This window comes from Myotis yumanensis, unplaced genomic scaffold (genome assembly GCF_028538775.1).
Source record: "Myotis yumanensis isolate MYYU_CA2020_CCGP unplaced genomic scaffold, mMyoYum1.0.hap1 SCAF_10, whole genome shotgun sequence".
NCBI classification, from domain to species: Eukaryota; Metazoa; Chordata; class Mammalia; order Chiroptera; family Vespertilionidae; genus Myotis; species Myotis yumanensis.
In genome coordinates this window covers 44,656,408-44,670,162 of record NW_027223761.1, presented here as the reverse complement: position 1 = coordinate 44,670,162, position 13,755 = coordinate 44,656,408, and the positions used below count along the sequence as shown (strand labels likewise).

At 51.4% G+C, this 13,755-nt stretch overlaps 1 protein-coding gene across 2 annotated transcripts in view; it reads left to right on the top strand.

The window, feature by feature from the left end:
• Positions 1–1,687: 1,687 nt before the first annotated feature.
• CHRDL2 (chordin like 2) overlaps positions 1,688–13,755 on the top strand; it is a 33,178-nt gene continuing 21,110 nt past the window's right edge. For both annotated transcript variants that reach the window (XM_070426859.1, XM_070426858.1), the window contains exon 1: positions 1,688–2,250. In XM_070426859.1, the coding sequence (XP_070282960.1) occupies positions 2,169–2,250 (82 nt within the window). In that variant the 5' untranslated portion in view covers positions 1,688–2,168. The remainder of the gene's footprint in view (positions 2,251–13,755) is intronic.

The following is a 13,755-nucleotide window of genomic DNA, read 5'->3' as shown; positions in this document are numbered from 1 at the left end:
TGGATGGAACCTGGAAAGCAGGTACATGCCCTTGACCTGGAATCCAGCTGTGACCCTTCCTTGTGCAGGCTGGTGCTCTCACCGAGGAGCATCCTGGGTCAGGGCTAAACTTAACTCTTGAACTCCCTGAAAGCCAAGACAAAAAAGGAAGCTTGATGGCATACACCGTGTACTCGATGGAGAGGAAGAGACTGGCCAGATTGGGACAGGACAAGTTAAGCCTGAAGGGCACTGGGGAGACAGAGCATGTTGTCCCTGGTTCTGAGAGCCCTGAGGAAGCTCTGTTTCTGGGGTCACTGGTTGCTCCCAGTGCCCTCTGTTCTGGAGGGGGCAGACTGGCATCCTCCTCGCTGTTCTGAGGGGGAGCCCGGCCTCAGACCAGGAAGATATCTTTACGGACAACCAGTCAGAAGTGTTTCAACCTGGAAATGTGATTCCCTGCCGGAGTGGGTTGTGGCTCAACATCCCATATCCCTTCTTGCTCCTCTCTGTGTCCTGGAGTTTCCGGCAGCTCTGCAAGAGAAGCTGGGCAGGAAGTTGAGGTCCAAAGCAGGAACGGATGTACTTACCCCAATGTCCCAGCAAGTTCTCGAGAGAGAGCCCAGGTAAGGACCCTGCCCTTTTGATTTCAGAGCCTGAGTGTTCCTTGTCTGGACAGAGCTGGTTGTTCTCTTCCTAGGATCCTACTAATTCAAGTACTCATTCAACACAAGGTATACAGCACCAGCCACGGGCTGGGGGTGTGCAAGGCCGCACGTTAGACCACCAGCCCTTACTGAAGGGGACTGGGCATGGCCAACGCTCTCGGGGAGGTGCAGGCCTTCCCTGCAGAGGCTAAGGGAGATGGTCCTGCTTTGGGAATGGAAGAGGGACAGGGAGGAAGACTGCCAGAGGGGGTGCCAAGGACCCAGCTATGCTGGGTTCAGCCTGGCCAGGGCTTGTGTGGGGAGGGGGAAGCTGGTAGGGGTATTCTAGGCGCCTGGAATCAGGACCTTTACTTTTTCAGATGTGAGTGCTATGACGTTCATTTTCTCAGTTCACTTCGTTGGTAAAGTGTAGGGTAGTTGGCAATGGTAAGTGGGAGCAAAACAATTGTGGGAAGATAATAAATATTAAATATATTAAGATTCCCAGTTGAGAGGTGGGAAAACAGGCTCTGGGATGGAGCGGACAATACTGCAAACATAATTAAGAACAACAAGTGTACTGATTGCACGGAGAGCCCGAGCTCGGTGCACGCACCGCCCAGCTCGCCCACCTGAGCGCCTCTAGGCTCCGCAGCAGCCGGCTTCCCCTCTCACCCTTCCTCACCCGAAAGTTACACCAGAAGCCTGAGTGCGTTCCGCCCTCCTGCACTCTGGGCGCCGCGGGAAGTCAGGGGTTAAAACCCCTGGCCCCGGTGGCCCCTTCCCCCTCCCCAGCCCCCTCGCCTCCTCTCGGCGCCGAGCCTGGAGCGTCCGTCCGGGAGACCTGCACGGGAGAGGAGGGGAAAAAGTGGGCCTGTTCCTCGGGTGGCCAATCCACCGAGCCCGCGGTGCCCAGAGGAGGCGCCAGCGCTAGGCCAGCGCCAGGCCGGGCTGCCTGCTTCCCGCGGCAAAGTACAAATGCGCCCGAGCGCGGCGCCTGGCGCCCTTGGCGTGCACAGCCGGCCCCGCGCAACCTCCCCCCGCGGCCGCCGCGCCGTCTCCGCCGCCGGGACCGCCGCCCCGCCGGGCCCCAGGACCCCGCGGCCCGACCTCGAGCCCACGGAGCCGGGGGCGCCAGCCGCTTCTAACCCGCGCGCCCAGCACAGCCCCCCGGTCCCGCGCGCCTCGCCCAACGCTGCGCGCTCGGCAGACCCCGGTCCGCTGCGGTCTTTCTTCGCAGCGTTTCCCTCTCACCTTCCCCTTTGCTGGGACTGCGCTTCCCCTTTGGCATACCTTCCCCGTCTCCCCGCCTTCTCCCTCCTTTCCTCGCGTTCTCTCTCCGCCTTCCTCCTCTTCCCACCTTAGGCATCCCTTGCGGTCCTCACCGTCGCCTCCACCCTTCTCTGCCTCCCCACCGGAGCAGCACCCGCCCTGGGTCTGTGGACTGCCCTGCGCCCCGCTGCCTCTGTGTCCCTCTCATCTCCCACCTCCCACACCCGTCCCGGCTCGGCACCTGGCGGCCTGGCCCGGGGGGAAGGAAGGATGATTCCCGCGGGAAGGGTCCTCTCTTCCTTGTTGGGACTCGCGCTGCTCTGGTTCCCCCTGGACTCCCACGCTCGAGCTCGTAAGTAGCGGGTGGAGGCCCGGGGTGGGCGGAGGAGGGATGCGAGCCCCCGGGATGTGCGGGGAAAGCGCCGGGACTAGGGACCCCAACGTGGTCTGCCTGCCACCCAGGCAGCACCTGTGCCTACAGGGTGGCGCTCCTCAGCGGGCAGGTATGGGCTGGTGACGGGGAGACGGGGGGTCGGGGGCAGGGGAGCGGCGGGGGGAGGGGGAGTCGTGGCAAGATTCAGAGCCAAGGGGGCTGCTGTCCTGGATCTGAGGATGTAAGGCTGAGGGCAGCCTGAGAGAGGGCTGGCCGTTGTGTTCTGAGGATGGAGGTGGGGGACACTTATCCTTAGCAGCGTCCCCTGTGTTTGGCTGCCAGGGTGTGATGAAGAGGAAACGGCTACTGCATTTTAAAGAGAGCTGGTGGGCTCTAGCCGGTTTGGCTCAGTGGGTAGAGCATCAGCCTGCGGACTGAAGGGTCCCAGGTTAGATTCCAGGATTGCAGGCTCGAACCCCAGTAGGGGGCGTGCAGGAAGCAGCCTCTCAATGATTCTCTCTCATCATTGATGTTTCTATCTCTCTCCCTTTTGCTTCCTCTCTGAAATCAATACAAATATATTTTAAAAAATAAAATAGCTGGTGGAGAGAAAGAAGAGCTACCTAGGATAACCTTCCCCTTCCGTCCTCTCTTTTGATCCTCCCGAGGTGGGTATCATTTGCATTTTACAGATGAGAAAACTTAGGCTGGGAAAAGAAACTTGCTCAAGTTTACGGAGCTAGTAAGCCACCCGAAGCCAGAACTCTACGATTCCAAATCCTGTGCTTTTCCCTGCCCCACGGGGTCTGGGAGGAGCCCTGATTTGGGCTTGGGAGAGTCTGGGAGGCAGCAGGCACAGTGAGAGAAGCCAGTCTTCATTATCCCCGATATGTTGAATACCAGCTGGTGGGAGGCAGGCATGGAGGGCATCTCTCTGAACCTCAGTTTCTTAATCTATAAAATGGGAGTAAAAAAAAAAACCCAGAACTGATGAGAGGATTTAATTAGGGAAAAAAAACCCACCACAAAACATGTAAAGCAACTTGTTGGCATATGGTGGTTTCTTTAAGTGTATCAGTCCCCCAATTCGTGCTTTTCCACTTAGACACAGCGTAACCTCACCCAGTTTATGTGATCTCTGAACCTCAGTTTCCTCGCTGTCCCCAAATAGGCGGGTGGACCGCCCCCCCTCATCCCTTGCCAATCTCTCAGAATGCTGTAACGATATAAAACCAAACAAAGATTCTCTGAATAAGAAAGAAGGAACTTGCCAAAACCGGTTTGGCTCAGTGGATAGAGCGTCAGCCTGCGGACTGAGAGGTCTCGGGTTCGATTCCGGTCAAGGGCATGTACCTGGGTTGCGGGCATATCCCCGGTGGGGGACGTGCAAGAGGCAGCTGATTGATGTTTCTCACTCATCAATGTTTCTAACTCTCTCTATCTCTCTCCCTTCCTCTCTGTGAAAAATCAATAAAATATATTTAAAAAAAAAAAAAAGAAAGAAAGAAGGAACTTGGTTGCAGGCACATCCCCAGTAGGGGGTGTGCAGGAAGCAGCTGATCGATGCTTCTCTCTCATCGATGTTTCTAACTCTCTATCCCTCTCCCTTCCTCTCTGTAAAAAGTCAATAAAATATATTTAAAAAAAAAAAAAAAAGAAAGAAGGAACTTAGTTCAAATCCTGAAGTACCCAGCAAAGAAGTGGAGGCCCAGGAGAGGCAGCGACTTACTCCAGGTGAGGCAGGGCAGAGCCTAGGGTGAAGACCCCAGCTCCGCACCTCGTGCTCCTTCCTCTCCACAGCCCAGCTCCCCGCCTCCACCTGTCTGTTGCAGGTGACTCTTTGGAGCCAGTGGGGCTGGATTTTGTTTCATTCTTGTCTCTGCTCCTGAAGGCAGGCTGCGTGCCTGGTGGCCCCTGGACTGCCAGCGGCATGAGATTTCTAGCAGTTCTCAGTAACAAGAACTGGGAAGAGCTCAGTGTTGGGTTCAAGTCCTGGCTCTGCCCCTTGGCAGTGGTGTGGCTTTCCATACATCACAACTTCTCTGAGACTCAGTCTCTTCATCTGCCCAAGACACATGCTCACCTGGAACCCAAAGGGTTCTTGAGGGGATAAGAGAAGGTGCCTGTGTTCAAGTGCTCGGGACAATGCCTAGTACTCAGCAGATGTCTCCTCCCCCTTCTTGAGCCCTGGAGGTTTCCTCCTAACACTTGCCTGTTGTTTCTTAAGAGGGATTTAGCACAGGATGCCCTCCTTGCCCGCCTCTCCCACTTGGCACAGCCTTCTTAGCCCCCAGGGTTTTCCTCCAGATATTGTTGCCCTTATTGTATCTTGGAAAGATGCCCTGGAATCAGATCATTTTCCAGGATTGCTCACGTCCAACCCTCATTGCCTTCCGTATCTTGTCAGCCCTTCACCTTGCGTAGGCATACCTCTTTCAGCAAACCTTCCCTGGCCACCTGATCCACTCCGCTCTCCTTTCCCTGTGCTGCCACTGGCCTTCAGGTCCGTATCTCTCGCTGGGACCTGTCAGTATTCAGTCTCTGCTACAGCCTGGAACTTAACCCCAGACACACAGGAAATAACAGAGCAGACTTACTGAGTTAGGTGAGGTGTTATGATTCTGGGATGTCAGAGGTGGAACAGCCTTTGAAAACCATCTGCTTCTACCCCTCAATTTTCCTATCCTTAGAGTTAAACTAAGCCCAAAAGGGGTTAGTGACTTGCCCACAGGCACACAGCAAAGTTATTAAAGGGAAGAATAGAGACCTGGCTTGTAGTGTCTGACTTGTCACTTACTGGTTGTGTGAATTGGGACAAATCACTTTACTCCTCTAAGTCTAATTTTGTCTACCAGTGAGAATTTGTAAATCTAGAAGCAACCCTGCAGTCATTTGTCAGTGTCTATGAGTCTCTTATGAAGGTCCTGTCTTCGTTTAAGTCAGATCTCAGGCCTGTTGTGGGTAAGAAACCTCTTGGTGACATCTCAGGTGCTTTCAGAAGCGGTGCCAACAGATGGCAATCCTCAAGTCTGCAGACTCTTGAAGTGGCCCAGCCCTGCAGATGCCGAGGGCCAGTGAGCGCATGTGGCAGCTATTCAAACGAAGGTCATTCTAGCCTTAGCTCTATTTCCCAGCCACAGATGAAGTCCTTTTCCCAACACAGACGGAGTCTCAAACCTTGACCACAGATTGAACCCCAATCCCGTATCCCTGACTTGATCACTGAGCAGTGCTGATTCCAGGCCCAGGTGGAGTCACCTGCACGCATATTGGTCACGATGGGCACTCATCTCTCTATGGAATGAGAACCTGTCTCATATCTTGACTCCCTCTCCAATGCTCTGCCCCCGCCCCATCAGCTCCTCTCTTTTGTGCTCTTCCCTTACTAAATTGCCCCTCCCCTTAAGGTGTTCAGCATGCTTCTCTTCTCTCTCAATTCAGTCCTGCTTTCAGGAGAGTCAGTTATGAAGTAGACACATTGATCTTTCTATCCTTTCTCCATGGGTTATTGTTCTAAGGGACTTGAAGCTTCTGTTCCCAGGTGACAAAATCCCAAACCCCAGAAGCAGAGATGGGGTGGCAAGGGGGCTCCTATGGAATCAGAAGGTCAGGGCTCCAGCTCTGCCTCTACCACCAATTCAGATTGTGACACAGGGCAAGTTCCCTTTCTCTGCCCCTCAGTTTCCCCAACTATAAAGCTAAATGATTGGACCCAAATAGATAATCATTGAGGACCATTCTGGCTTTAACATCCTGTGATTCTTAGACTCTAAGATCCAAAGATGCTGTTGCCTTGATTCTGAGTCTTCTCAGACCTTGGGAAAAGGGAGTTTTGGTGTGGATGGGGAAGGGGTCTGCAGCCTGGTACTCCTGCCCTGCCAGGGAAGAGTAGATACCCTTAGAGAGTACCTAGAGAGTATGGGACAGGGGGTGTAGAGGGAGACTCTCCATTGGGGACCCTGCCTTTCTGTTCAGCTTAGTCACATCCCCATCCACCTGTCCAGATGTACAGGAGTGGGGAGGGGTGCCTGAGTGAAGGCCTGACATCTGGCCCAGGCAGGCCCTCTGTAGGTCTGTCTGGGCAGTTCTGCACCTCCTCTCTCCCACCAGTAGAGGGCTCTGTCTCACTCACTCGCTTGCATACTGCTGAGCCAGAGTCCGGCAACAGCTGCGCAGTTGTGCCAGCTGTTGCACCTGTTCTAGGACTGGCCTCTCAAATTCCCCTAGCGACTGGCCATGGCGCCTGGCTCTGGGAGAGGAACCTTGAGTCTTTTGGACTCCCAAATAAAAGGACTGTTGTGAGAAGGGTGCCCCTGGGAGGTGAGGAGATGATTCAGGCATCCCCTGCCCCTGGGCAGGATCCCATCTGAAGGCTGTTCCACAATTTTCTTCTGTTACTCATTCTTCTACTTGGAATCTTACTATGTCTCACCTGAATTCTTTTGTTTGCAATTTAAAGCCATTTTTTTCTGGTCCTGTTCCTCAGGGGATGGGTATTTCTATAAGCACCTCCCTCAGATCTGAAGACTGGCTTTGGAGTTTGTGCTGGCATAAATTGATGATCTTGGGCAAGTCCTGATTCCTCTCTGGGACTTAATTTCCACATCTGTTCAAGGATTGGACATCATCTCTCAGTCCCCACATTGTTTTAAGATTCTGTGAATTTAAGAGTCATATGCCCAAGGCAGAATAGAACATAAACAGTCTCATCTCTGCCCATGACCCTTTCCTGATTTGATGATCCTCTCCATTGAGGTTAGTCTATGCTTCTGAACATCTGTCACGGGCCAGAGGAGAGGAGTCAGGTTCAGAGAAGTGAGGGCCCTTTCCCTATAGCCCCACCACTGAGGAACTGAGGTTCTCACTTCTGATTCCTTTAGGAGGCCTCCCACATTGGATACCAGTGCTCATAGCAGAGCTTAATTCTTGGAGGGGAGCAGTTTGTTTGGGCAGAAAGGGGACTATAAATAAATAGAGTATGACCATGTGGGCATGAGGGATAAGACATAAATGTTCTCACACTCCTGTGGAGCCTGGTTCATGCAGGTCTCCTGAGTTCTTGCAGGCTGGGGACAGACCAGCCCCAGTTCCAGGCCTCTCTCTTCATACCCCAGCGCTTCCTGATCCCCTCCAGCCTCCCGTGTAGCTCAGAAGCATCTTCCTGGTTGTCTCTTCTGCTTCCTAGTGGAAGAATTCCCAACCGCACTACCCACTATGCGCCCTTTATCTTAGCATGAGAGTTTCGAGGCAGAGTGTGGGATGACTGGGGATAAGACAGTTTGGAAATTTTGACTTACATGTGATTATCATGGATTCATTCATCCTCTACCTGCCCAGGCTCTTGGCCTTTTTGTACATGGTGTTTGGTTTGGTAGGTGGTTTGGTAGTTCAGGTGGTGAGACCTGGAAAGGGGAGGTCAAAGGCTAATTTCTGTTAGGTGGCAAAGCCCAAGTGCTGAGAGAGAGTTGGCTCTCCTATCACATAATGAAGTTCTCTTTTTGTTAAAGAAAGCGGTTTTAAGGAATACTGGCCACCAATCACCTCTTCTTCCAGAACCTCCCCCCTCCATTGACTCCATTCTTTCATCACACATTCACTTACGAGGCATCCCCTCTGTGTAGCTCTGCACAGAGCACTGGAAGTAGTCATTGAGATCTGCTTCTTTTTAAAAAAATACATTTTTATTGATTTCAGAGAGGAAGGGAGAGAGAGAGAGAGGGAGAGAGAGAGAAACATCAATGAGAGAGAATCATTGATCAGCTGCCTCCTGCACACTCCCTACTAGGGTTCGAGCCCGCAACCCCAGGCTTGTGCCCTGACCAGGAATTGAACCATGATCTCTTGGTTCATAGGTCAACGTTCAACCACTGAGTCATGCCAGCCGGGCAAGATCTGCTTCTTGCTCTCAAGAAGCTCACAGTTGAGTAAGGAAGAAGAGCCCATTCAATAAATACTTCTAGCCCAGTGTGATGAGAGTAGTGGTAGAGGGCTGGACTCAGTTCTGTGGAGCCCCGAGGAAGGACTGGCCAGTGGCCTGGGAGGCTGGGGCGGCTTTACAGAAGGGGTGGCACCTGAACAGGCTTTTGAGAATGAGAAGGAGTTGGACAAACATTGGAGGGGGGAATCACTTGTGGGAAGACTCAGAAGCGGGGAATCACTTGTGGGAAGGAGCCTAGGGTAGGGGGTGGGGGTGGAAGAGTGAGAAATTCAGCAAGAGGCGATGAGGCTGAAAATGCTGGTAGGGCTATCACAGAGCGTTTTTTTCAGGAAAAACAAGAGAGAGCCAGGTTATGACAGACTGGGGCGGCCTGATAACATTTGGATGCTGTCCGGTAAACACTGCTGCCCTGAATTCAGATTAGGTCAACTAAGTCCAGTCACTTTAAGTCAGTGTCAAGCTAGAGAAAGAGCTTTGGCTGTGGCTTATCCAAGTGGATGGCTTCCTACAGAAAGGGGAACTAGCACCCAGGACACCCCAGTCGCCTGCAGAGGCCTGCAGGGACCATGGTCACCCCACCTCGGTGCCTTTGCACAAAGCTACTCCTGCCCATCTGCACCTTCTTAGCTCCTCAAGACTCAGCTCAGGCATCTTCTCAGGGCAGCCTTCCCTGAAGAGCTGATGCTTCCACTGTCGTAGCGTTGGTCAAACTGCACACAGTCCTATAGACTGTGAGCTCCTTGAGGGTGGACATTGTGTCTTACTGTCATGTACCCGGCCCATGGACCTGTCTAAAACTTGATATATAAAAAGCTCATTAAGTGAATAGCAGGGAGTAATGTTACTGTTACTAATGATAATAGCATGTGCCGCTTATTGTGCCAAGTACCCCAGCTCACCAATTTGCTCAGCCCTGAAAGCTCAATCCCATCCTGGCTGCTCCTTCACCCTCCCCACCCATATCCAGTCTGTCCCCAAGCCTGCCCACTGGAACTCCTAAGTGTTCCTCAGATCTGCACTTTCGCCCATGGGCGCTGCTCCTTTCTTGGTCCAGGTCCACATGATCTCAAAACAGATGACTGCAACAGCCTCCCCCTGGCCGCTCTGAGTCTTGTCCTCCAATCCACTCTTCATTCCTGCGGCCACAGTGATGCTTCTAAAATGCAAACCTGGCCACTGGCATGCCCTGGTTTAAAGCTTTTCTGTGGCTTTCCTTTGCCCTCAGGCTGTCAAGGCCTATCTGGGTCCCTGCCTCTCTCTCCAGCCTGATCTCTGGTCTCTCACCCACGCCATTCCATTCTCTCCTCTAACTTTTCTGGTCCACTTTCATCTTGTATCCCATCCGAGGTCTGTGTAGACACCAGGTGGGGTCGAGAGTCTGGCTTGTGAGTTGGGCTAGGACAGTGGTCAGCAAACTGCGGCTCGGCAAACCGCGGCTCGTGAGCCACATGCGGCTCTTTGGTCTCTTGAGTGTGGCTCTTCTACAAAATACCAACTTCTGTGCATGGGCCACGAAGTTTCAATCACACTATACATGCACGCCCGCACGTGGTATTTTGTGGAAGAGCCACACTCAAGGGGCCAAAGAGCCGCATGTGGCTCGCGAGCCGCAGTTTGCCGACCACAGGGCTAGGAGAATACCAGCAGCCACCAGAAACAAGGTTGGTGAGGTTGAAAAGGGGACTTGACTTAGATGGCAGGTTCCATGATGTTCATGCCCTAATAGGTGCCCGGGGCTACTCATAGAATTCTGGGAATCAAAGAAATACCATAAGAAACAGACTGTCAGCAATTTGGGGGAGCAAATTTTTAACCTACCATTTAATTGAGCATCTAATATGTATCAGGCACTAGGCATATTACATATATTATCTGATTTAATTCTATAATAATCCCAAGAAGTAGAGATTATTACTCCTAGTGGAAACTGAGGCCTGGAATGGTTAAGTAACTTGTCTAAACTCAGGCTGCAAATGAAAGCAAAATCCAATTTGAACTCTGGCCTATCTGACTCCAAAGCCAGAGTTCACTGAGTGAGGAGTTTTGAGGGGGATGAGACCTCTTTAACTTCAATTCTTCTCTGTCTCTATAAAGCCTAAAACAGGGCCAATAACTCTTGTCAAACAAAAACTTCCCCCACTAGCAGTCTTTTCCCTGGTTAGACATCACAGCCAGGGGCCATTAACTCCAAAGGCCCACTTGGCCCTCTGACTTGGAGAAAGATGTGGTACAGGTGGTTGGGATGAGATTTGTGGTGGGGTGGGGAGAAAGCAGGGCAGGCCCAAGGTCAGGGCAGGAGTGGGAGGCCACAGAGGACTAAAGGGAGTAGAAGGGAGGGGATGTGAGAGACAAACTTTGCCTTCTCCGTGTCACTCAGGATACGCCCGCCTGGCTCCCTGAACCTGGTCCTACCTCCCCTTGGAGCCCCTGAGAGTCTGGGTGAATGGGATCATAAACACATGCTAGCTTATGGAAGCTGAAAAAGATAGAATGTTAGAACCACAAAATTGTACAATTCTAGAGGCTTCACATTCTAATGAAATGCAGGCTCTTAGAAACATGGAATTTTCAGATCTTGAATCTTCGACACCTAGAAACTTGGAGTCTTAGAATTTTGAAATCATGGATTTATAAACTATCTGTGCAGAAAACTGTTGAATACACACACACACACACACACACACACACACACACACACTTAGTCTCAGCTGGGAAACTGAGACTCAGAGAAGGGAAGAGTCTTCCTCCATGTCCCAGTGCACTGGTAGCATGAGGACCTATCGCTCCTTCCATCAGCCATGTGCAAGGGCTGGGGCTAGTGCCAGGACTGCAGGGACAGAGCAGAGACCACCCCTGCCTGGTTTTGACATGGCCCTGGGTACTCACCTCCTTAGAGGAAGAGGGGGCTCCAGGCACTGTCACCCTTCCTTGTGCCTCTCACCTAGGAGGGCTTGGTGAGGTGGGGACTGTGGTTGCAGTTGGCCTGGGGTTGAGAGACGGCCTGCCAGGCCCCCCACACTCTCAGCCGCTGCCAGGTCTGTAGGTGGGGGAAAGGGCCTCCTGGCCTGGCCATGGGCTGAGACATTCTCTCTGTCTTCATGCTCGGGGCAGGCGGTGAGGGGCGGGGGTGCCAATTGGCACAGGAGTCAGGCTACAGGGCTGCCCCAAAGAAGGTGGGACAAGGTTTCTTCAGCAACACGGCTGAGATCTAAGGCCACGGGAGTGTTGCAATCGCCCCTCCCTGCTGGAGGAGGGGACTGAGGAAGAAAGACATTATTCAATCCTTGGAGAGTTGGGCTGGCTCCGACAAGGACCCCAGCTGGGCCCGTGTCCCGCCCTCTCTGCCAGCGGAGGCTGAGAGATAAACACTCCTCATTTGATACGGGCCAGCCGGGGCCTTGCTGGGAACCGGATCTGCTGCCTGATCCCCTCTTCTACTTTGGGGGGCCGAAGAGGGGTAAAGAAGGAACTACGCCCCGTGTTCCTCAGTCCCCAAAGGCCATCGAAACACAGACTCTGAGGCATCATGACCGTGGCCTCAAACCCTTGTTCTGGGAGCCCCAAGAGGCAGAGCAAGAGCAGTGCGGTGAGCCAGAGGGAAGCCAATTTCAGCCTCTTGCAAAGGAAGTTTTCTAAAGGTTGGGAATGGCCCTTGAGCGCCTAGGCTCTGGAGCTGTTGTGCCTGGGGCTGAGCACCAGCCCACCCTGCCCTGAGCGGGAATTGGGGCATTGTGTGTGAGCGCCCCCTACAGTGTCCTGCTTCCAGCGATTCTGTAAGTTTAAATGTCTGTTCAAGATGATAATGTCCATCCTGCAGGGTCATTGTCACTGTGATGATCATAAGTCAGAAACTGAGCCAAGTAAGCACTTTACAAGCACTAACCCATTAGTGGTGGAAAGAAGGGGATGAGAGATGGGTCACACTCGGGTCTCCCATCTCTCCCAGCCTTCTTTCCACCATTAACAGGAATGTTAATGAGGTAAGTCATTTATGTAAAGAGAAGATAGTTAATAAATGTTAATGAGGTAAGTCATTTATGTAAAGAGAAGATAGTTAATAAATGTTAATGAGGTAAGTCATTTATGTAAAGAGAAGATAGTTAATAAATGTTAATGATAATGAGGTAAGTCATTTATGTAAAGAGAAGATAGTTAATAAATGTTGGTTCCTTTCTCTGTATTTCAATCTTATTTAACTCAACAAGCCTTTGTGGACATTTCGCTTGTACTGAGGCTCCTGGTGCCTCCCTAAAAGAACTCAGATTAGTCTTAAGATGATGGAGAGCTTTCCTATAGGAACGATAGCATTTCTTCGGGATGTAAAAATCAGCAGGTACCTGAGTGGAGGAGAGTTGGAAGGATTGGGCAAGAGGCAGAGGGGTGGGGCCTAGAGCATCAACCTGACCTGGAGCCCTGACCTGCTGCTAGGCAGTGAGAGGATAAGAGGTGAGGGCTGGTGGGTTCTAGAAAGAGCCTAAAGGACCGTGGGAATGGTTGGCTACGGGAGGTGAGAGAGAGGTGGACATTTCAAGAAAACAGTATTGCAACAGCACGGATGGAACTGGAGAGCATTATGCTAAGTGAAATAAGCCAGTCGGAGAAAGATAAATATCACGTGATCTCACTCATTTGTGGAATATAATGAACAACATAAACTGATGAACAAAAACAGATCCAGAGACAGAGAAGCATCGATCACACCGTCAAAACTCAGAGGGAAGGCAGGGGAGGGTGGGGGAAGGGGGAGAGATCAACCAGAGGGCTTGTATGCATGCATATAAGCCTAACCAATGGACACAGACAACAGGGGGGTGAGGGCATGAGTGGGCTGGGGTGGGGGGGCAGTGAGGGGATAAGAACACATATGTAATAAAGAAATATAAATAAAGAAAATATAAATAAAGAAAGAAAGAAAACAGGATTGCAGGAGAACTAGCAGACATCATGTAACTATTGCAAACATTCTTAGAAGCATTCATCTCCATATTGACAACGAATATGCAGATGACAAAAATAATTGATGTGCAATCACGCACACAATAATCAGTTGACAGTGCAATAGTACCGATGACTATTTTTAAGGATATTAAAGTCAGTTTTCTAACCTTTCACTAGGCCAGTGATGGCGAACGTTTTGAGCTCCACGAGTCAGCATTTTGAAAAACCCTAACTTAACTCTGGTGCCGTGTCACATATTTTGATATTTTTTGATATTTGCAACCATAGTAAAACAAAGATGTATATTTTTGATATTTATTTTATATATTTAAATGCCATTTAACAAAGAAAAATCAACCAAAAAAATGAGTTCGCATGTCACCTTTGACACGCGTGTCATAGGTTCGCCATCACTGCACTAGGCAGTACTTTATTTTCCCAGTTCAAGCACTATCCATCACAGCTGGCTGAGATATAGGGACACAGTATTGAATGAAAGCAAGGAAACTGCTGTGATCGGCTTTATTCAAAAAGGAGGTCAGAGAGAATGAAGGGGAGCAGCAGAGGGCAAGGGACGGGAGGATAGAGACGTAGTAAACAAATAAGCA